Source organism: Channa argus, chromosome 17 (assembly GCF_033026475.1).
Source record: "Channa argus isolate prfri chromosome 17, Channa argus male v1.0, whole genome shotgun sequence".
NCBI classification, from domain to species: domain Eukaryota; kingdom Metazoa; phylum Chordata; class Actinopteri; order Anabantiformes; family Channidae; genus Channa; species Channa argus.
In genome coordinates this window covers 22113893-22135599 of record NC_090213.1, presented here as the reverse complement: position 1 = coordinate 22135599, position 21707 = coordinate 22113893, and the positions used below count along the sequence as shown (strand labels likewise).

General features: G+C 38.5%; 2 protein-coding genes across 3 annotated transcripts; one reads left to right on the top strand and one right to left on the bottom strand.

Annotated features, from left to right (window-relative positions):
- The first annotated feature begins 5409 nt into the window (after positions 1–5409).
- ccn6 (cellular communication network factor 6) lies at positions 5410–10699 on the top strand. Of its 2 annotated transcripts, none has more exons than XM_067482484.1 (5): positions 5410–5531; positions 7681–7960; positions 8933–9169; positions 9745–9917; positions 9999–10699. In XM_067482484.1, the coding sequence occupies exons 1-5, from the start codon at positions 5484–5486 to the stop codon at positions 10278–10280; spliced, it is 1020 nt and encodes a 339-aa protein (XP_067338585.1). In that variant the 5' UTR covers positions 5410–5483; the 3' UTR covers positions 10281–10699. The 2 variants fall into 2 exon arrangements, with proteins under 2 accessions (XP_067338585.1, XP_067338584.1); XM_067482483.1 differs by having other exon boundaries at positions 9724–9917.
- Positions 10647–21707, bottom strand: tube1 (tubulin, epsilon 1). Its single transcript, XM_067482481.1, has 12 exons — positions 21527–21707; positions 21225–21298; positions 20987–21039; positions 20833–20890; positions 20586–20701; positions 19489–19610; positions 18825–19012; positions 18541–18713; positions 18000–18140; positions 15616–15756; positions 14432–14606; positions 10647–10958 (listed from the first exon to the last, which is right to left on the bottom strand). Exons 1-12 carry the CDS (start codon positions 21549–21551, stop codon positions 10800–10802), a joined length of 1425 nt encoding a protein of 474 aa, XP_067338582.1. The 5' UTR covers positions 21552–21707; the 3' UTR covers positions 10647–10799.

Here is a 21707-nt window from a genome sequence, read left to right as displayed (position 1 = left end):
ATTATAATTAATCTTAAGTAACCCATTTTGGCTTCAAATAAAAAGTCAGTAGTTACTACTTGGTGAGACAAACATGTTAAAATGGTGGAAAAACACACTAACCTTATCATGTTTATTTCTGAGCAATGTATCATATGTTGAATTCTGTTGAATTGGTTATTGAATTTCGGCTGTCAAACTTGTTTAGTGCCTCTCAGCGCAACATTAAGATGGGTTAAAAGACATGCACATTCCAACTGGTATTACCTCTTCTAATCTGGGATGCCTTGTGGGAGCATCTAAACTGGTCGCACAAAAGAAGCAGATAAAGCAGGGAGGGATAAAGGGCTGCTCTGACTACCCAAAGTTCTTTCCCCATTATCACTAACTCCTATTTCTATGCTTTATCAGCTTTCGCTATCACTTTTAGTTTAGTTTGAGTACACTACCACATTACTTCAAAGCGGACATCACTATCAATACCATTCACAACTGGAAAAGAGCTCCTAGGGGTAATCTGATAATACTGATGTTTGGCATTCTTTGATGAGGTGTGTTCTGTTCTGTTCAAGTTTCATAGTGTGAAAGGTCAATATATAAATTCCTCTAAAGGGTTATAATCCCAATGTAAAAACACAGCAACAACATGCACATATTATAATATTACGTTAAGTGAGGTTAAGGAATTAAAAGAATCACAGAACAGTATCTGGATAAGAGGAATGCAGCCAAGGAAAAAATATAGATTGTCAAGACCTGTCTCCCAAATGTGGAGTGAAAGATTCAATGGGCAAAAGATTTTCTGTTAAATCCAGGCACAGACACAGAACCAGCAACAAAAAAGTGAAAAGAAGAGGAAAGAACTGATCCCTTTAAGTTCTTACATTAGACTATGCAAAGACCACAACAAGTATATATAATCATATATTTGATCAAACTTCCATGTTCTTTAATAAAGTCAACTTAGTGCAGAGGTAACTCAGTACTGACAAGCAGTAAACACAAGACAGCCCATTCAATGCAGGAAATAGGAGGAGCAGCATGTTGCAAAACAAGCATAACACCCTTCTTGTCCCTTAGAAAACTGCAAACAGAGATTCTATTATTGTAAACATCATACACAGCATCCTAAAGGGTATTTGTAGCATTAACCAGTAACCAGATCAAGTTGTACTATCACCAATAAAAGCAAACCATCTGAAAGAGCAAACAAAACAAAATTCCAGATTATAAAATCAGAATTATCCAAAATGCTTAAAACTTTAAAAAAGAACTGATAAATATCAATGTCATTTATGGCAATTCTTGATGCCTTGATAATACAGATAGATAGAAAGTGATAGAAACTGTTTTGCTGTACTTTTTAGAAAACAGTGACATAGGGGAAGTGAAATTTGTCTGTTAATAGAGATTTTGTGTTGGACATTTACTTCCTATTTTAATTTGAAAAGAAACCTAAAAAAAAGTCAAACTAAACTAACTGCAACATTACTGACTGGGCATGAAAAGGTGCTATTTTGGCAGCCTGGTAGTATTTTAATTTACAGCTGTTTAAAATGTGATGGATAATTAGTCAGCTTTACAAAGCTCAAACCCTACAGCAAACGTGCTTTCTATGGTTCTAGGTCAGAGATTACAAACACCAAACACCAGTCTTACATTCACAGATCTATTACATGTTACAATAGATGTTAAAGGAAAACCTGTGTCCCTATAGTGACATTCTCATGCCACTACACCTTAAGTGCCCGTACATTTTTGCATTATCAGTGGATGATTATGGCCTGATGCAACATGCTATTTTAATTGATCAAGCACGACATTTAATACTGGAAAGTACCTTGCAGGAAGTTGGTTGGGTCAGATAGTTTGAGTAAATGTGTTAACTACAAGGTTGATTTACCACAGACCAAAATTCTCCTCCAAAGTCTTATGTGTGGTTTGGGTTAGGCAACAAAAGGATGTTTGTTAAGGTAACAGAAAGAGTTTTGTCTAAAAGTAAATAAATATGTTGCGTATGAGGTAACTGATAAATTGTTCTCTATAATGCCAGAAAAGCCTTAACCAACTGCTGTGAGTTTAAACACAACCATATACTCATTATGTTAAAAAAACCCAACATAATCCAGCTGCAATTAGGCTCCCTAAAAAACATATTTGTGTGTGCTTTTATATTTACATTCACATTTAGCCATTTAGCAGACGCTTTTATCCAAAGCGACTTACAAGTGAGGTAAAAGGCAGCAAGAATATAAGTCAAGTAAAAAACATCAAAGCAAAGTCATATCAGAAAAGTGTTCACATTTCACAAGGTGCAAGAAAGAGCAGATAGGAAGTTTAAAAAAAAATAGATTTAAGTGCATAGGTGGATGTGGAACAGTTCTGTTTTTAGCAGTTTTTTGAATATTGAGAGTGAGTTTGCTGAGCGTGCAGAGTTTGGTAGCTCGTTCCACCATAGTGCGATAAACAGTGAAGTGTTTGTCATGTGTCATGTTTTGTTCATGTTTCCTTCTGTTTTTGTCTTGGTCTTTTATAACCTTGCAGTCAGTACTTCACTTGAAGTACTGTGTTGCCCATAAAGTTGACTAAAATTATTTTTTACCTCGTCTTGTGAAATTATTGTGACAATGTGATTTATTCTTGATAAATATATCAAAATATATTTACAAATGATATATATATATATATATATATATATATATATATATATATATATATATATATATATATATATATATATATATATATATATATATCTTCTCAAAACTTAATTGAACAATCTTTTCCAAACATATGACAGTAAAAATTAAACCACATTTAACCTTTGCAAAAAAGAAGAATGTGTCTAATAACAAAATTATTCCATCTTTATGGACAACAGTGTATAATCACTTTGATTGCAATGGGGTAGAAATTTGTGTAAATGTAGTGTTTCAAACCGCTATGTTCTTATTTATACAAATTGCAATGCATTACTTTATAATGGTACTAGTTGGAATTATTTACCATTTTGTAATATTGTCATTGTGTTTCTCAGAAAAGTTTTAATTCTTTCCCCGGAAGAGAAGACTCTGTCTGCTTCAGCTGCAGTCATAGTGAGGTGATGACGACCTTTTGCAGATCTTGTATTGATCAAAACCGTTCTCATGCGTCAGGCTGACACTGACAGGATGATCCTTGAAAGTGTCCTAGTCTGATATCACAGACCTACAGATGAGATGAAAAGAAGTTTATGTAGTGATGGCAACATTTCATTTACATCACAGATAAATGGAAATGGTAAATATGGATCAAAAAGTTCTGTGTGCAGCCTCTTTGAGGTCATAAGATTTTAAACAGATTTTATAGATTAGCTAATGTACGCAGTCTTCTAATGCAAAAGCAAATTGATGATTTGTTTGGACAAGAGTTTACAACATTCAGATAAAGCTCAGTGCATCCTGAAAAATGACGATGTCCTACCGAAGAACAAATAAAGTTAACAATGCTACATGTTGTAGGAAAAAAAGATTATGTTAGTTCTGATTTTTTTAAAAAAGTGTGTCTTAACCTCCAGTTAGCACTTCTAACACACTTCTTCTGGACATTTTATTCCTTCTCAGACATCTGATTTTTTATGATTTTAACATGTAGCCTAATATTTGATCAGAAATTATTTAGCAACTATTTAGTGAAAAAAGCTAACATTACCTTCCATTACCTCACTTCTGCAATGTCTAAGGCTATATTTATGCCCTTTCCGTAATACAGAAATATGTTAGGTCTTGTATCCCTGGAACTTCAGCTAATGTTAGCTAACATTATCTAACTCTGCCTGAGGTCACTACCAGCACCCCGCACACAGGAAGTAGACAGAATCATTCAGGATTGACTTAAGGCTGTTTTTAAATCTTTGGAATAAATTCTGAAATGACTATTACATGCATACCGAGAGTAAACAATAGTAACTGCATAATTATGTTGCAATAAAACATTTCTGTTTGCAGACCAGTAACAATAGAAATCAAGAAATTGCCAGAGTTGTAGGGATTTATCATCTTGGGATCATGAATGTATCAACGGTTTAAATGTTAAAATATTTCACAGGATATGTACAAAACTCTGACTTGGTTGTGGCACCAAACTAAAAGTCATAGATAAGTAGAATCATAGGAATTGTTTGTCTAGGCGCCATGCATCTCTACTAAATGCATGGCAATCCATTCAAATGTCACTGCTGATATGTGCTATTGTTGTTTGACCTATGCATCCATCCATTATCCTAAACTCTCCTGTTGAGAATTGTGTGAGCGGAGCTGATACTACAGTGGCTGTCATTGGTTGAACAATGAGGTATACTCCAGACAAGTCTATCTCAGGGCCAAAAAGAGAGACATACACAGACAGAAAATTATTTACACTCATACTCACACCTACGGGCAATTTCAAGTCATGTCATCTGACTGTGGGAGACAACTAAAGTACAGGGAGAAAACCCACACAAGAATAGGAAAACAAGCTGGCTTTAATGCCCATTCAGGCAGCTCATCCCTATTGTCTCATATGTCCCATTGGAGCGTTAGATGAAACAGTGCTGTGTTGTACAGAGGCAGGCATCTGTTGAAATTGCATCCCTTTAACTGCCAGGTAGCAAATGATGGATATTGTTGCTTAAAATCCAGTCAAAATAGTAGGCAGTTTCACACAGTTTTTAGCTCTAAACACTCATAACATGGGGATTAACTGCGCAAACACAATGGTTTGGTTACTATTAAGCGCTAGATAAAACTGCCAGCAAATAAATTCAAATTTCCTGTGGATCTGGGTGTAAGAATATGACAGAATGTGACAATTTCTGAGCTAGACCATAAAAAACACCACCAACAACAACAACAACAACAAAATTGCTCACTAGAGGAAAAACCTGAAGATCATAATAGTCAGTAGTACAGCCACGCTCAGAAGACATGGCTGATATTTAGTTTTTTGATTTTTAAACTCTAAAGGAGATGTTGGGCTCTTAGTAGTCTTAGTACACACATTACTACTGCACATATAAGCAGATTTTGTTTAGGTCTTTACATTTGTATTTTCAAAGGGGTTTTTATATAGATGGAGGGGAAAGGCTGGCCCTCAGAGGGCCCGCTTCACTTAGTGTAAATAATAATGGAATGTGAACTCAAATAAGTGTCCGTCGACATTGAGGGGGCTCATACAGATTTTCCACCACTCATGATGTTAGTTGCACCCAGATAAATGTGAGCTAGGTCTGCAGACTAAGAATAAACAAGTGGGCAGGACTTGGAGTGACCAAGCAGTTATGAAGACAAATATTTCCCCTCTGGATCAGTAAGGCGGGGAATGGTGTGTTTGGACAGGAGACAGAGGGGTGCTTTGTCCCCTTCTTCGACAGGTCAGCCCCCCCCCCCCCATCATTCCTCTCTGCCTCTACCTCTAACCCACCTTCCTACTCCTCCGTTCCCCTGCACTCTCCTGGAACTCTCACAAACCTTATCACTGAAGAGATGCTATCGCTCCTCTGTCACTCCCTGCTGCTCATCTTTGCTCAACAGGTAAGAATCAACTATTTCTATTCTAAACCTGATGCAGGCTGGAGTTTATGATAGGACAACACTTGATTGGAGTCACCACCTGCCACATGTGGAGTAACAGTAAGATTCCCCACTGAGATGTTTGGCTGTACAGTAGTAGAGTACAAAGTAATTAACAAGTACATAAAACTATAGAAAATACAATAGTTTTGAGAAACTGAAGTATTTGGCATGTACATTTATGTGCATTCTAAGCAGTTTCATTGTCAGTATTTTACTTTTACTGGCCTTATGTTAATCTTTATTTCAGAAGTGTGAGCTGGCAAAAGAGGAGCAAAGTTTGAGGTGTTTATATTTAAAGCTCCTGTGGACCCATTTTCACACTGTGAAATGAGCTCATTCAGTAAACCTGGCATTCAGGCTTCAGATTTTTGGCATAACCCCCCTAACCCCTGAGTAGCCTGAGGAACTGAAACACAAGTGGCAACATGCAAGGATTGTATCTTAAAAAAATACCAAGCACAGCAAACAGAAATAATTATATATTATAGGACTGATTAGCTTTGTGTATTTAAGGTGGAATTTTTAATAGATATTTGGTGCATACACTTGGGATGGTGATTTCTATCAGTTGGATGGCCTACCTCATGAGTCCAGCATGAAATATCTTAACAACTACTGATTAGATTACCACGAAATATTGTCCAGACATTCTTAATCCAAAATAGGTGTATTTGGACAAGGTTCCTTGTACTTTTCTTTCCCAGAAACTAAAGCCCAGGAAAGTTCCCTTGGGTAAGAGTCCCCGCAAGGGAAGTGTTTTGCAGTTCCACAGCAGTGCCAAAAGCCTGGGGAATATTATTCAAAGTGAGCCTGCCCTTTTATGCATACAGCAGGTTTTTAATGGCAGTTGTGCTTAATGCTGCGTGGAATTTGTCCCAACCCCTACCTGAATAGTTCCTTGTTTTTAGAGGAGTAGAAATACAGCCACACAACTAAATTTAGACCCTGGTTCAGGTAGAAGTGCAAGGAGTTTCTTCAACTTTAGGACAACTATGAGGTTGACATTTGAGCTTTTAAGTGAAATAAGCAAATTCAAGTATGTAAACTATTCATTTTTGTGACATATTCCGAAATTTGTGATTGCCTTTATATGAGCTGTATAGCTTTGGGTGTCCCTTAAGTTTCCATTAACACCATCATCAAGTTTTTCTACTTGTCTAATAATTAAATTTATGGTTGGAAAACTGCATAACTAATCACACTCCTATTGTGCTTTTTTGTAGGAGCTAATTAGGACATTTTAGTCTGCAAACACAATACACAAAGATGGCGAACTTGTTGCCATGTTGGTACATGATAACATGGTGAAATTAGTTTTGAGTTCACAGCATGTTTGCTACCACGCCATTTTTTTAAATGTTATTTCTGAAATGCACTTATGTTTATTATGGAAGGTGTCACAAAAGACCAGCAAACAGTAGAAAAAGTCAGGCATTGTGTCATCTTGACAATTTTTTAAGACACTTACAGAAATCTTTAAAGTAAATATGCACATGTTGCTCTATTTTAAAGTCTTGCTATCCATCTTACTTGGTTATTTTTTTTATCAGTGAGGCTTTAGGTGACTGTTGTCTGTATAATATATGCCAACAACTACAATTCTTAAATTCAGCAAAGAAAAATTACACAAAACACAGGGGACCCAGAATCTGACAAGACGTGGCAACAGTTACAATGATTAGACAGTATAAAGTGTACTCGGTGAAGAGTACACTTTATAGAGTTTTTTAAATGTTGACTTAAAAAAATATATTTCGCTGTTTGGAGTCAGTGTGCAGGCTTGATGCTGATCTGCTTGATCCAGGTGGCTTGCATGTGACATATGGATGAACAACAGTTTCCCACGATATCCTTTCCAAGTGTCATTGTAACAGCCAAGACAGAGTCACAAATATTATAGTCATCATTTTCTATTACACTTTCTATTACCATTTGGGGGTCTATGATTTGATGTAGAGATTTATAATTTAACACAGTTCAAGTTTTGCAAACATTACCTCTCTTTTCAACCAATTAGAAACAGTGGAGTTACTATACTTTTTCAAAAAAAAAGTTTCTTTACAACTGCACTTTGAACCCATTAAACTCTGTCCTTCTCCTCACCCAGTGCTTCAGCAGGGCTCAGAACAATGGGCAGCTGCTGGCTCCTCGAGTTGGACAGTCTGCTGCTGAGAGGCGGCAGTTCTGCCAGTGGCCTTGCAAGTGTCCAGAGAGGCCTCACTGTGCCCCAGGGGTGAGCTCTGTACTGGATGGCTGCGGCTGCTGCAAGAGCTGTGCCAGGCAGATTGGAGACGCGTGCAATGAGAGGGACGTCTGTGACCCACACAAGGGCATGTACTGTGACTTCTCAGCAGACAAGCCAAGATATGAGAACGGAGTATGCTCATGTTAGTGGCTCTCTCTCTTTTTTTTAATTAGTCATGACGCATCAGGTCACAGTAGCAGGGTCGGGGGTAGTGGGGTGCACATTTCTATTTCAAACTAAATGCCTTATTTTGTGTTTGGGCAATGGTGTTCAGATTAAAAGCAGCAGTGTTTAAAAAATGCGAGGGGGGTTGTTTTGTTGTGGCTGTTTTGCAGCAGGGCTGGATCAGAAAATAATAAGTACAATAATATTTTATAATAAGTCACAAAGATAATAGTGTGTATGCTAACCTATTCTAATCCTATTCTTGGGATGTATGGCATTGCGACCAAAATAATTTATTTATTTATTTATTACTGTACTACTACTCCAAATATAGTCTCATTTAATGCAGTATTCAGTATTTGTGCTTAGTTCATCCATGGTTACAACAGAAATACTTTATGTTTGATTCTTTCAATTCTTCATATTCTACTGTGTAGTTGCTTCAGATACTTAGTTTTAGAATATTGTCCGTAACACATCAATGATTGGTCCCAAAGTCAGTGTGCAGCATTATCTTCACGTTTATATTTAATATGCTTGAGGGGAGATTGTTTGTAACGAAGTTGTAACGAAGAACACTAAAATATATAAAGCATAAGCCCAGCATATTATAAATCCCGTAATACAGTCCATTCCAATGTTGTTTTAGTGTCAATATTTTTAGTAAGTTTTATTTTTTCATTCTTTTACATTTTACATACATGATTTATCATGTTTTATGATCAAAACAATTGTGAGAATATTACAATATGGTAATATTACTTAAGTTAAAATATTGTATATGCTGTGAAAAATAAGAAAATCTTGATTCTACTGTCATGTTCCTTTTTGCTTAATTTTAGTCTTAGTCAGTGAAAAGTGTAATTAGGGTTCATGGCTTTAGAAAAAAGTAATAAAGTTACAAGAAAGTGAGGACCAGCTTCCTGAAATGTTTCCCTTTTTCTTTCAGATATGATGGCAGTGGGCTGCGATCTGAATGGAATCCACTATGAGAACGGAGCAGCTTTCCAGCCCAGCCCCCTCTATAAGTGTACATGTATTGCCGGAGCCATTGGCTGCACTCCTGCTTTCATTCAGAAGCCTGCTGGTCTCTTGGGCCCCGCTCCACTCATGGGCAACATGCCAGCTGGCCTCCGCAATGGTCAGGGCCCAAAGAAGCACCAGCAGGACACCACTTACATGTCAGGTAAGTGTTTAGACAGTAAACCTTTGGAGAAGAGCCAGGGTGTGGCCTGGAATGCTAATTGCTGTTCAAAGCTATCTACTGTAGATGAGAAGGGGAGAGAACATTTCATTACTCTGGCAGTCTGAGGCTTGGATGGCTTTGTGTAAGTGTTACAGTGTGCTACTTACAGAATTAAAGAGAAAGATGGATGATTCCAGTTAGAAGCAGGAGGGGCACTTTTTTCCACTTTGATGTAGTGTGTAGATTGTTTGCTCTGCATGGCATTAAACTCTGCAGGCACATATCTAAATGTATTGCGTCTGATGTTGGAAACTATAATTCCATTTGGTGGTGTGGAAAAACAGCACACAGCTTTGATCAAAACAAAAAGACTCTACTTTACACGAGGTAATACATTCACCTGCAGCAGAGGGTTTATTCCCTTGTAGTGTGTCTGACCTGGGATTGTGTAGCCAGATTCTAATCTGTGCTTTGCTTAGAAGTACAGTGGCACACAGGTAATTCTCTTTGCACTGTCTTGTTGACACAGTGCCCTTTAACTGTAATAATGAAAGCTTACAGGGATCCTCCTTTAGCCTGGAAGAAGAACTGTCTGATCCAGACCACCCCCTGGAGTGCCTGCTCCAAGACATGTGGCCTGGGCATTTCTGTGCGTGTCAACAATGATAACAGCAAATGTGAGATGAGGAAGGACCGCCGCCTGTGCCTGCTGCGACCCTGTGAGAAAAGCGTGCTTAGGAACATTAAGGTGACAAAGTCTATTAAAGTATAGATGAGGCATTAGTTACAAATTCAAAAGATAGTAATCCCATCCCATTTTCACCTCTAGGTGCCAAGGGGGAAATCATGTCAGCCTAAATTCCAGGCAAAGAAAGCTGGAAAGCTAACACTGTCTGGCTGCACCAGTACCAAAAACTTTAAGCCCACATACTGTGGTGTCTGCACAGACAAGCGCTGTTGTGTCCCCAATAAGTCACACATGATCAAGGTCAATTTCACATGCAAAGGAGGCTCCAATACACAGTGGAAGATGCAGTGGATAACGTCATGCGTGTGCCAGAGGAAGTGCAGTGATCCAGGTGACATGTTCTCTGAGCTGCGGTTGCTCTAATTGAGATGCAGTGTTCGAGCCGCACTGTGGTGGACTAAGGAACCAGCAATACGCATAGTCTGGTTAAGTTTCCCTCAGCAGTGGTGGTGTGCCTCAAGGAATCTTCAGAACCTCAGCTCATAAAGAAGAATTGCAGGGATCATTAAACAGAGGAAGATACTGTAGCGACGATGAAGTGTTGAAAAATCCTCTGTTCAGGTAACATATGTGTAATAAAAACAAGGCCAGTGAAACCGCAGCAGAGGATGCTCATTAACATACTCCTATAGTCAGGAAGCTTAAAATGGCAAATCAGATTACAATACAGATCAAGTTTATCTCTTCCATCTATATGTATGTGGTTGTTCTTTATTTTTTTCAAACAGGGAAAATTGTGATCAGGTCTTTAACAAGACAGTTTTGATCTTACAAATTATAAAGTTCCTTACAAAAAGATAAAGTTGAGTAAAATATATATTTTTTTAAAAAAGGAATCACCGCAGTAGAAAAAAATCTGCAGATTAACACCAGAGCTCAACTTTATCTGGCAATGCTGAGTCTGGGAGCATCAGGCATGAGCTTCCCCTTGGTGGCATCCAGATGATTGTACTCTTCAATCAGTGAACTGAGAGAGGTGATGGCTTCTGAAAACCAGCTCTGCTCCATCCCTTCCACATGCAGGTAGTGGTGTAAGTGAGCCTAAATAAAACAGATTTTAGAGTCAGTCTAAATACAAAAAACCCCCAACTACTTCTAATTTATTTTAAGATTTATCCGTTCCATTATTTAACACAGAAGAGAAATAGAGTAGAAAGAAAAACAGGGATTTCAAAGATATTAACAATTATTTAAAGTCAGTGTTATAGAGCTATGCTATGCAGGCTGTGTTTTGCATACACATGCTCACTATGATTATCAACCATAAGAGATCAAGTCAATTATTTCAAACAAATGTACTTTTAGTATGTTACAGTTCCAAAAATCCTATTTTAAATAAATGCCCTCCAATGAATGGTTATTAAAGAAAATAAATTACTGCAAAGCTTTATAACTCATGAGGTCAAATCATAAGTAAACAGATACATTTACTCATCATCTATCAATTCCTTTCTGGCTACATTAGGGCAAAGTGTCGGTCAAATTCTGTACAGAACCTAAATACTGTATAGAGTATATGACTGGCAACTGAAATGATAATTATAATAACAGGAACAGCAGCCCACCCACGTGTAAAGGTTATTTTATTGTAACCATTTTTGCAGATTTATCCTATGGCTTGTAATGTGCTGCTTGTCTGTTAGTGTCCTTTTATTTTGGTCTTTGGACCAATTTCTCAAAGTGGAGAGAATGAGGAGTCCACTGACTCATTCCTTCCTGGCACATTGTGCCAGTATAGTGGGAAGATGCATAGGAGTAAGTGTTGTTGCACTGTAGGATGCAGTGTTATTTGCTGGTCTGCCTGTCATTCATGTAGACAACATGATTTACCTAGTCGATGGGCCGGAGACAGTGTTTTGACTGCACTATTTTCCCAATAACAGTGTTGGAAGGGGGGTATCAAATAACAAGTTGAAACATGTTTCAATCATAAAACAAATTTTTATGTAATTTCAGTGCATTCAGAAAGTTCAGACCCCTTCACTTTTTTGAATTTTATGTTGCTGCCTTATACTACAGTTGTTTAAGTTAATTTTCTCATTAATCTACACTCATTACCCCATAATGACAAAGTGCAAACAGAAGTGAAAAAAGGTGAAAAATTGAAATATAACATGTACACGTATTCAGAGGCATAGGGGTGTCCATAATTCTAAAATAGATGATGATTTTGCTGCTCTACTCACCCATCTGTCCACTCTCTCACCAAATATAATATTGTTGGGGTATTTCAACATATATATACATAATATATAGGAATCCCCAGAGACTTTCCATCATGCCTTGAGAGTCTCAAACTGCTCCCTGGTTTCTCCCTGATCTTCAGTCAATGAAAGCCAAAGGTCGACAACTCGAGTGACTCTATAGGAAAACTGGTCTTACCATTCACAAAGAAAGTCAAAAAATGTTCCTATTACACTAAAAGGACTTAACTGCTCAAATAAACTCAAACTACTATTCCAGCATATTCTGTTCCAATGAAGGTAATAGCAAGACACTGTCCTCCACATTGCCACCTTGTGTCACTCTCTCAGATCTTCCTCTTCCATGAACCTTACAGTGCCCCCTGCTCGCCTCAGCACCATGGGGAGCAGAGCTTTCAGCCTTTCTGCTCCCAATCTCTGGAATTCATTCCCACTGGACATTAGAAACATTGACTCTCTTCCGGCTTTCAAATCCAGACTCAAAACCAACCTGTGATCACCTACTCACTTTACTCTGTAATTGCATTGTCCTGTGATAATTGCATTATCTTCTGTTTTATTTTTTGTTGATTGCTTGTACAGCCTCCTTGAGTGTTTTGAAAGGCACTTATCATTAAAATGTATTATTATTAAGTTTGGCACAACCAGGAATCTTTCAAGAGCTGTTCACCCAGCCAAACTGAGCAATCAGGGGAGAGGGGCCTTAGTAAAGTGACCAAGAAGCCAATGGTCACTGACTATGCCCTTGAGATCCTGTGTGGAGAAAGTTCCAGAAGAACAGCTATCATTGCAGCCTAGATAGTGGCTAGATAGAGAGCCTCCCCTTAGTCCAAACACATGAAAACCCACTTAAGAGACTGCAAAAAAGCAACTGAAGGAGTCTCAGACTGTGAGATTATCTGGTCTGATGAAACAAAGATTGAATTTTGGCTGCAATTCTAATCAATATGCTTGGAGGAAACCAGGCACCGCTCACCACCTGCCCAACACCATCACTACAGTAAAGCATGGTGGTGGCAGCATCATGCTGTGGGGGTGTTTTTCAGCAGGACGGAGTGGGAGACTGGTCAGGGTTGAGGGAACGATGAATGGAATAAAGTAAAGAGATATCATCAGTGAAAACCTGATCAACCCTGGACAGACCGGAAAAGTGGCAAAAAACTAAACAAAAAACAACATAAAAACAAACAAACAAACAACAAAAAAAAAAACGCTCAATTCGGGTCTGCAAAGCTTGTCACGTCATGTCCAAGCCTTGAGGCTGTAAAAGGTACTTCAACAAAGTACTCAGTAAATGGTCTAAATAACAAAGTATATGTGATATTTCTAGTTTTTCTGCTAGGCAGTATATTATCGTATACAGTGGAGCAAGACAGAGGAAACATTGAGTATGAATTTACTTAAAATGGGGACAATTAAACTTTTAGTCAATTAACAAAAAATAAATTAACTATATTCAGAAATAAAAATACAAATACTTTTTGTGTTTCCAAATAATAATTGCTGCACCCCTAGATATACAGAACCTTCTATAAAAGCACTGGTTAGGACTGTGCAATATGACCAAAATCATATCCCGATAGTTATTTTCATATAATGGGTTGATGGTATACATCATAATAGAGCATGTTTTTTGCAAATTCAGTAAAAATACCAATTGGGAAATACAATTTGAACTATACAATGACCAGACGGTAGTTATTTTACTGCATGCAATGTGGGTGCAAATTTTCAGTTAACCATGTCATTAAAAGTAATGCATACTTTTTTTGGCTTTCGATCAAGATTTTCTCTGTGCGACATGATTCTTCTGTTTTCTAATGAAGGTACATGTGTGGTGCTTCTGGAGCTTCTGGAGCACAGATGCTGAATAATTCACCACTTTTTTCAGCAACTGAGGAGAGATTTCCTTAATAATACTCTTTCCCTCTTTTGAAAGCACTCGAAGATCCAATCATTGGTAAAGTATATCTTGTGCAATAGAAGCAAAAACATGTATATTAATCATAGTTGTTAAAATTTAAATAAGGATGGCCTTAAATTTAACAGGTAAACTTCCACCTGTTTCAAGTTCCTCTGTTTGGGTCACCTTCACTTTCATTTACGTGCGTTTATGTGCTACAGTACGCTGCAGCATCTGCAAAAAACCTGCCTAGTACTGATAAAAAGATTTGCAGTGAAACAATATAAACAATAGAGCATAACATGAAACTATAAATGTTTCATTATATTGCACAGCCCTTACACTGGTACATCATTTCAGTTTTACATCCTTTTGTTAGAAAGCCAATAGTCTAATGGGAAACACACCTTCTTCCTGTAGAGCTTGGTGAAGCGCTCTCTCAGCTCCATGAACGTGGGCTTTACACAGGTGTTGTTTGCTAGGGCTAAAAGGGAGTGGGAGTGACCCACAGGAGGCACTGAACACAGGCTGGTCTTCCAGCCTTCCTGATTCCACGAGACAAAGGGAAGCGTTGGCCTCAGTCTAAAATGAGTACAAAGTGAGAGTAAATGTAAGAAATTATGTAGAAAACTCAGAAGGCTATTTGGTTCTACCAAAGAGGATTTTTTACATGACAGTGATGGAAAAATGATGGAGTCTTAGTTACACTTAAATTAGAAGACAAAAGAGGAGTTATGGAGAAAACTAGAATTATTTTTTGTTGCATGATTCAGAAAGGCACAAATGGATGCAACAAATTCTTGGGTGTTTATCTATGCATATCTATACATCTGCCACAGCCAAAATTAAGGCCAATATAACTATGACAGTCATGTCCATGATGACTGTTGGAAAGGCAGGCTTAATCGTGTCTGGTGGTCCAAAAATTATCCACTTCAGAGATCGTTGTATGACAAAGCTGTAACCTTGATAGTCCATGTTCCAAATGAGTGGATAACAAAGTAATTCCACCGAACAAGTTTCACAAATAAATTCCACAGAACACGGTAAGACACCTTGTACTTTCATTGCTACACGCTGGCTGCTCACTAAGCATATATGCAACAAAAAAAGTGTAATGCAGACAGTATGAGCTCTTTGTCAAACAGCTGTCAAACACAAAAACTTGCTGAAGCTCCTTTTTCCAACCCTAAACCTGTATATGTGTTTGTGTACACCACAGTCATATAGTAGTGCTAATTTGCTAACAACAAAGTGTTGTGAACGGAACAGTAAACTCTGGATGGTACTATTGAGGTTTGGATCAGATCAGGCTTGTTATTGGCAGATACTGCATATATAAAGGACACCGATTAGGAAAAACCACTGTGACATTTTTTCCATCTTTTGTGCTTCCTCTCTTCCTTCTTTACACTGAAGCAGTTTGACTACTCGCTACATGAATACAGTCTACACGAAGAGCAGAGCTATCTGCTGAATCAACCTGTCATGAGTCACTGCTCTCAGAGCTGAGTGTTGAATAGGGTATGATTGGAGACTCATTTTTGGCCTGTCAGTATAGGTACCCTGGTTTGGAGGAAGGTGCACTGACCTCTCAATGTTCCTTCGGAGGTCAGACACCTGCACGTGGCCCCTGACCATGAGGGCACAAGCCATGTAGAGGCTGTGCTTTGGGTCGGCTCGGATAAGTTGGTGGTTTTTACTAAAAGCATCACTGAACATCTGATCCAGTCTAGATATCACAGTTAGAAAAGACAACAAAGAGAAAAAATGTTAGATACTACATAAAAATTGGCAAAAGAACTATTAATATTTCACTTCTTTAGCACAGTGTCTACAAGCCATAGTAACTGAAATGTCTTTGGGTAGAGTTAAGTTTGACTTGGGGACACGGGGGCAGTGTTTGAGAAAGAAGAATTTATTTACTTTACTTATTATTTATCCAGGGAGGTTCTGCTGAGCCGGCAACTCCCTACATTGCACAAACACAGTCACATATACAGTGCATCGTGAAAGTATTCACAGTGCTTAACTTTTTCCACATTTTGTTATCTTCCAGCATTAGTCCCAAAATGCATCAAATTCATTATTTTTCTCAAAATTCCACAAACAATACCCCATGCCGGCAATGTGAAAGAAGTTTTTTTAAACTCTTGTACATATGTACTCACTGCCTATGCTACCAAAAATAAATACTACCAATTAAAGCCTCAAGTCTTTTTGAGTATGATACAAACTTGGCAAACCTATTTCTTGCTTAGACAGTTTCTCACATTCTTCTTTGCAGTACCGTTCCAGCTCCATCAGGTTTGATGGAGACCGTCATTATCTCTCCAGATATGTTCAATCTGGTTTAAGTCTGGGCTCTGGCTGAGCCACTCAAGGATATTGGCTGTGTGCTTAAAGTCGTTGTCCTGTTGAAATATGAACCTTCGCCCCAGTCTGAGGTCCAGAGCACTCAGGAACAGGTTTTCATCAAGGTTATCTCTGTACAATACTGCATTCATCTTTCCCTCCATCCTAACTAGTTTCCCAGTTCCTGCCACTGAAAAACATCCCCACAGCCTAATGCTGCCACCACCATGCTTTACTGTTGGGATGCTATTGGCCAGTTGGTAAGCGGTGCCTGGTTTCCTCCAGACATGACACTTGGCATTCAGGCCAAAATGTTCAATCTTTGTTTCATCAGACCAGAGAATTTTGTTTCCTGTAGTCTGAGAGTCCTTGAGGTGGGCTATGATGTAAATTGTAAGTGCTCTGCACCTATATAGGACTTTTATATGTATTAGTGCCAAAAGCACTTTATACTGCTTCTCATTCACTCATTTCCACTCACAATCACACCCACTCACACACCGATGGGGAGCTGCTATGCAGCTGGCCAACTTTCATCGGGAGAAACTAAGTTGGGGTTCAACATGTGACCGGACTTGGGGTAAACGTGACCGGAGAAGCCGCAAAAGTGGTTTCCATCTAGGCGCTCTACCATACAAGCCTGATGGGCGGAGTACTGCAGAGATGGTGGTTCTTGTGCAAGGTTCTGCTCTATCCACAGAGAAATGCTAGAGCTCTTTTAGAGTGACCATCGGGTTCTTGGTCATCTCCCTGAATAAGGCCCTTCTCTCTTGATCGCTCAGTTTGGCTGGGCAGCCTCCTCTAGTCCTGGTGGTTTGAAACTTTTTCCATTTACAGATGATTAGGGCCGCTACGCTCATTGGGATCTTCAATGCTGCAGACATTTTTCCATACCCTCACCCAGATCTGTCCCTCTATACAATACTGTCTTTGAGGTCTACAGACAATGCCTTGGACTTAATGGCTTGGTTTGTGCTCTGACATGTACTGTTAACGGTTGGACTTTATGTTGGACCTAAAATGTGGAAAACGTTAAGCGCTGGGAATACTTTCTGGATGCACTGTATTGACCTCTGGGAGTTACCCAGTTCAACCAGCACTCTTGGTGACCAAGGAGCTGCTGCAGGGGAGCAGACAAGGGCTTAGCAGCTCACACAAGGCTACTTTTAGGGAGTTTGTTGTGTAGGAGGTGTGTTGATGGTAGGGTGCTAGATGAAATTATGGTTTTCCTGTCACCAGCTTTCTGCACTAAACTTGAAGTTGTGTCCATCTCATGTAATAAAGGGAAAGCTGAACTTGGTACTGAACAAAACCAATAGCATGATAAATGATCAAAGCAAAAGGCAAAAAAGGCATGCTCGTGTAAATATACTTTTCAAAACGTAATTTGAAAATTGTGTGAATCTCAAAAAGCAATGGCATTCATAGGCTGTATATGCTATATATTAGAGTTGAGCTGCTTGCTGACTTTCAATAGTATAAAAAAAGATATGATTGATCTTTTCTCACCACTTAAAAATACAGTCAACATGAAACAGATGTAAAGAAGCTGGTGAACTAATAATGCAGAGTTCTGTCAGAGTGAAGAACTGCACGTGCAGTGCCAACCATACAGCAGACCTTCTAGTGGGGACACTGACATCTGACAGTGTGTAGAGAGGGGTGAGGCTCGGCACCAGGTAGTGTAAATGAGGAAAGGGCACCAGGTTCATGGCAATCTCATTCAGGTCCATGTTAAGAGAGCCCTCAAAACGGGCTGAGCTGCAACAGGGGAAAAACACGTCAACTAAGTAGGATAGATTCTGGATTGACAAATGACATCATTTTCTACACCACCACCAATAAAACACCAAATTACAAGATAACATTTAACAACACATTACTGATCCTAAATGTTAGTTTGTACACACCAAGACAGAGCCTTGATGCTGTTCTGAGGGTCTGCCACAGATCTGAATCTGGCATTTACCTTAACTACTCCAACTGTTAACCAGGTGGAGTGTGTAGAAAATGATATTTTTCATGTTAACAGTCAGAGAATTATCATTATAAAGGAATGTATTATGAATGGAATGGTATAAATATTTTAGACTTGGCACCATAAATGCTGTGACAGAGGCCCCTCTCCTTTAGCACACAGGAGTCTACTGCAATATTATACCTGGTAATATTGAGCAGCAGGTTAGCCACAATGTTATTCATGGCATCAAAGGGCTTCTCTGCCCCACTTAGTCCACCCTGTCCAGAGATGATGGTGCTGTCTCTCTTGATTGATATCCCTGGCTTCCCACCATGTGACATATGTTTAATTTTGTTCACAATGTCGACCAATGACTAGAGGAGGACAAATAAGGCAGAAAAAAAGGACATTTGTGGTTTAAATGTATATACCACAGACATTTTTAAAAAGACAAAGGGAAATGAGAAATCTTCAAATGCATAAACCTGGTTTTCTACAGGCAGGACACAGTCAGCGTGCTCTGTGAGCTCTCTCATGGCCAGAACACTGTTGTAGGGAGAGGTAATGACATCATCCTCTGCAGATGGATAGATGGAGGTGACAATTCGACACACCTCAGGGAACTCTTCCTCCAGCAGGCTTAGCACTCTGGTCCCCAAGCCAGAGCCAGTGCCTTGAATTCAAACAGTGCATTTACTGTTAATAAAGTAAGAAACTTTCTGCAGTAACCTAATTTAACATTATGAAAAGTTCAAACCTATTCTCATAATTGGGGTAGGGGATAAAATGAACATTTCTTCCTTTTCATACATTCTTAAAAGCATTTAGACGGGGAAATAATTGCAATGACAGCAGTGTTTTGGGATGATGGGAAACATCAGTTCAAGTGCAACTAAAACTAAATGCCCTAGCAAATTGATCTATGTTGGTTTCTAGAAGTGAATTGTGAAATAACTGTGTATAGCGCCGTGGCTTGTATTAATAATAGTCTAATAGGTAAGAGCAATATACAAAGTCCAGAGTTTTAAGATTCAGTGTCTAAATAAAGAAAACTTCCATCTTTGCAAACCCTAATTCTTTAAAGTCAACTTTGAGCAAGTTCTTCAAGTATCCGTGCATGAGTGCTGTCAAACTGTTTTTGAGCCTTACCTCCTCCCATAGAGTGAATGAGGAAAAAACACTGCAGGCAGTCACAGTGTTCTGCTGCTTTCCGCAGCTTATCCACTATTTGCTCCTGGTAGGCTGAGCCATACGTCATATGTCCAACGGCCCTGGACCAGAGCAGATTTTTCACGTGTAAAACAATACCTTGCTTTTTTAAGTTATGGGTTAAATATATAAATGAGTCAAAAGTAGAGTCAGGAACAGGATTTGTTTTGATTTCTCAGATTAATAATGACTTGGTAAATGGCAGTGATGGCAGCTTGGACTTCAACTTGACAGCTATCATAAAATAAAAAAACAGTGTCACTGTCCAATAGTGTGGCCAGATATAAAAGGTAAATATATCATAAATACACAATAAATTTCACAAGTTGGTAAAATGCTTGACAAAAACATTAACTAAACACAATATTATTTTAAATACATTATTTATACAATACATTATTTATACAATATTTTAACTACATTAAAAAATATCTGACAGAGAAAAAAAAGGACACTTTTTTTTACTTCCTAACTTGGTGTTGTATGTGCAGATAAGCGCATTATTTTTTTATAGGTTTGGTATAAAGATATTTTTGAGATCTTTCATACTGAATGCTGTAATAAGAAATGTAAGAATGTACATTAAAATGAAAATGAAATTACTTTTTTTTTTTTTTTTTTTACAAAAAGCACGTCACTGCAAAGAGGCATCATTTCCTTCTACAGTGATTGTAAAAATAAAGGAAAACCTATACGAAGAATATTCATAACAGCATAAGCCTTCAGCATAAGCATTACTGACTACAACACCAAATTTTTGGTTTAATAAACACTAAAGTTAATTTTTTTGTCATGCACTCTTATATTCTTTGGAATTTGAAATGTGCTGACTGTATAACAAATCAAATATTAAAATCTTTTTTATCAAATCTTCTCATGCTGATTCTAGCAAGTCAAATGCCAGTCCATAAACCCTAGACCCTTCCAATTAACCTGCCTGATTTTTCCACCCATGTAAATAATTGTAAAAACGTGATGTTAAAAATGTATGGTATGTAGCTTGTTAGACAGCATCCCACAGCTAATCTGTTTCTCACCAGTTGTTCCCTGAACCCGACACGTCAGTGAGGAGCTGAGTGCTATCGAACACGTCTCTCAACGGGCCCTGCAGGATCTGATTAACGACACCCTCCTCCATGTCCACCAACACTGCCTGTGGATCCAGATATGAGAGTATGAAGCCAGCACCTCTATTTTCCAACCCTGACTCTGACATTAGCTGGTAATAAAGACTGGATGATTAAAGTTCCCTGGGGCTGTTTTCTAGTAATTCGGAGAACTTACTCTGGCCTTTAGATTTTGGATCCTTCCACCAACGCCACAGGCTCTCCCATCACTGTTCCTGCAAAATTACACCCATTATAAAAGGAATTCATTTGGACCACTATGGCATATCTGAAGTCTTAAACCATAAATTTAAAAAAGTGGGTGTGATTACCTTGAGTCCACATTCCTGAAAAAGCTACTGAGAGCTTCATCATATAATCCTTTCTAAATAGCAGAAAAACACAGGATGTTAATAATGCCTGTACGGTGGGTAGTAATATGTTTATGACTATGACATTTACCCTTAAAGAATAATTCTGGCTTGTAACCAGATGTAGTAGAAGCTAGAGTTATTCTGTCTATTGGACTGTGTGATTGCGATTGTGTGAACGGAAGCTCTTTGTACTTACTTTGTTGACATGAGTGTGTTCTCGCAGAGCAAGATCCCAAAACCTGAAGCCAACCTGGTTTCCGCATTGTCCAACTGAATAACACAAATGTAAAGTTCAGTATACTGATGAGTAGATATTAAATGCTAAGGTTAACGTTATCATCAGTGAACACGGTCTTTTCGACACCCGAGGACACCGTCCAGAACCGAGTTATGTCCAGCCGAAACATTTGACCCAGCTACATTATCACACAACAGCGAACTGACAGACTGATATGCAGTTAGCTAGGCTAACGATTAGCTGCACTTAGTTTTACTCACCCTGAACCACAACTGACTGTGTCATGGCGGCAACAACACATAGGGCTTTCTTGACATGCTTAACATTTACATTAAGTTAAATGTCTATTAAGAAGAATATCTAAATTTCTGAACCCTTTTTAAACACGCTTTGGCGTCGCGCCTCAAGTTTGTTTGGGTCGAATGTATATGACGTATTTAC

What these genes read in the sequence shown, in the direction of transcription:
- ccn6 (XM_067482483.1), top strand. Translation starts at nt 5,484, where the DNA reads ATGCTATCGCTCCTCTGTCACTCCCTGCTGCTCATCTTTGCTCAACAG. An exon ending in TGAGAACGGAGTATGCTCAT is followed by an intron (nt 7,961 to 8,932) that starts GTTAGTGGCTCT and finishes TTTTTCTTTCAG; the next exon opens with ATATGATGGCAGTGGGCTGC. An exon ending in GGACACCACTTACATGTCAG is followed by an intron (nt 9,170 to 9,723) that starts GTAAGTGTTTAG and finishes TAATAATGAAAG; the next exon opens with CTTACAGGGATCCTCCTTTA.
- tube1 (XM_067482481.1), bottom strand. Translation starts at nt 21,551, where the DNA reads ATGACACAGTCAGTTGTGGTTCAGG. An exon ending in TCGGGTTCAGGGAACAACTG is followed by an intron (nt 19,611 to 20,585) that starts GTGAGAAACAGA and finishes GCTCTGGTCCAG; the next exon opens with GGCCGTTGGACATATGACGT. An exon ending in GTCAGTGTCCCCACTAGAAG is followed by an intron (nt 15,757 to 17,999) that starts GTCTGCTGTATG and finishes TGTGATATCTAG; the next exon opens with ACTGGATCAGATGTTCAGTG.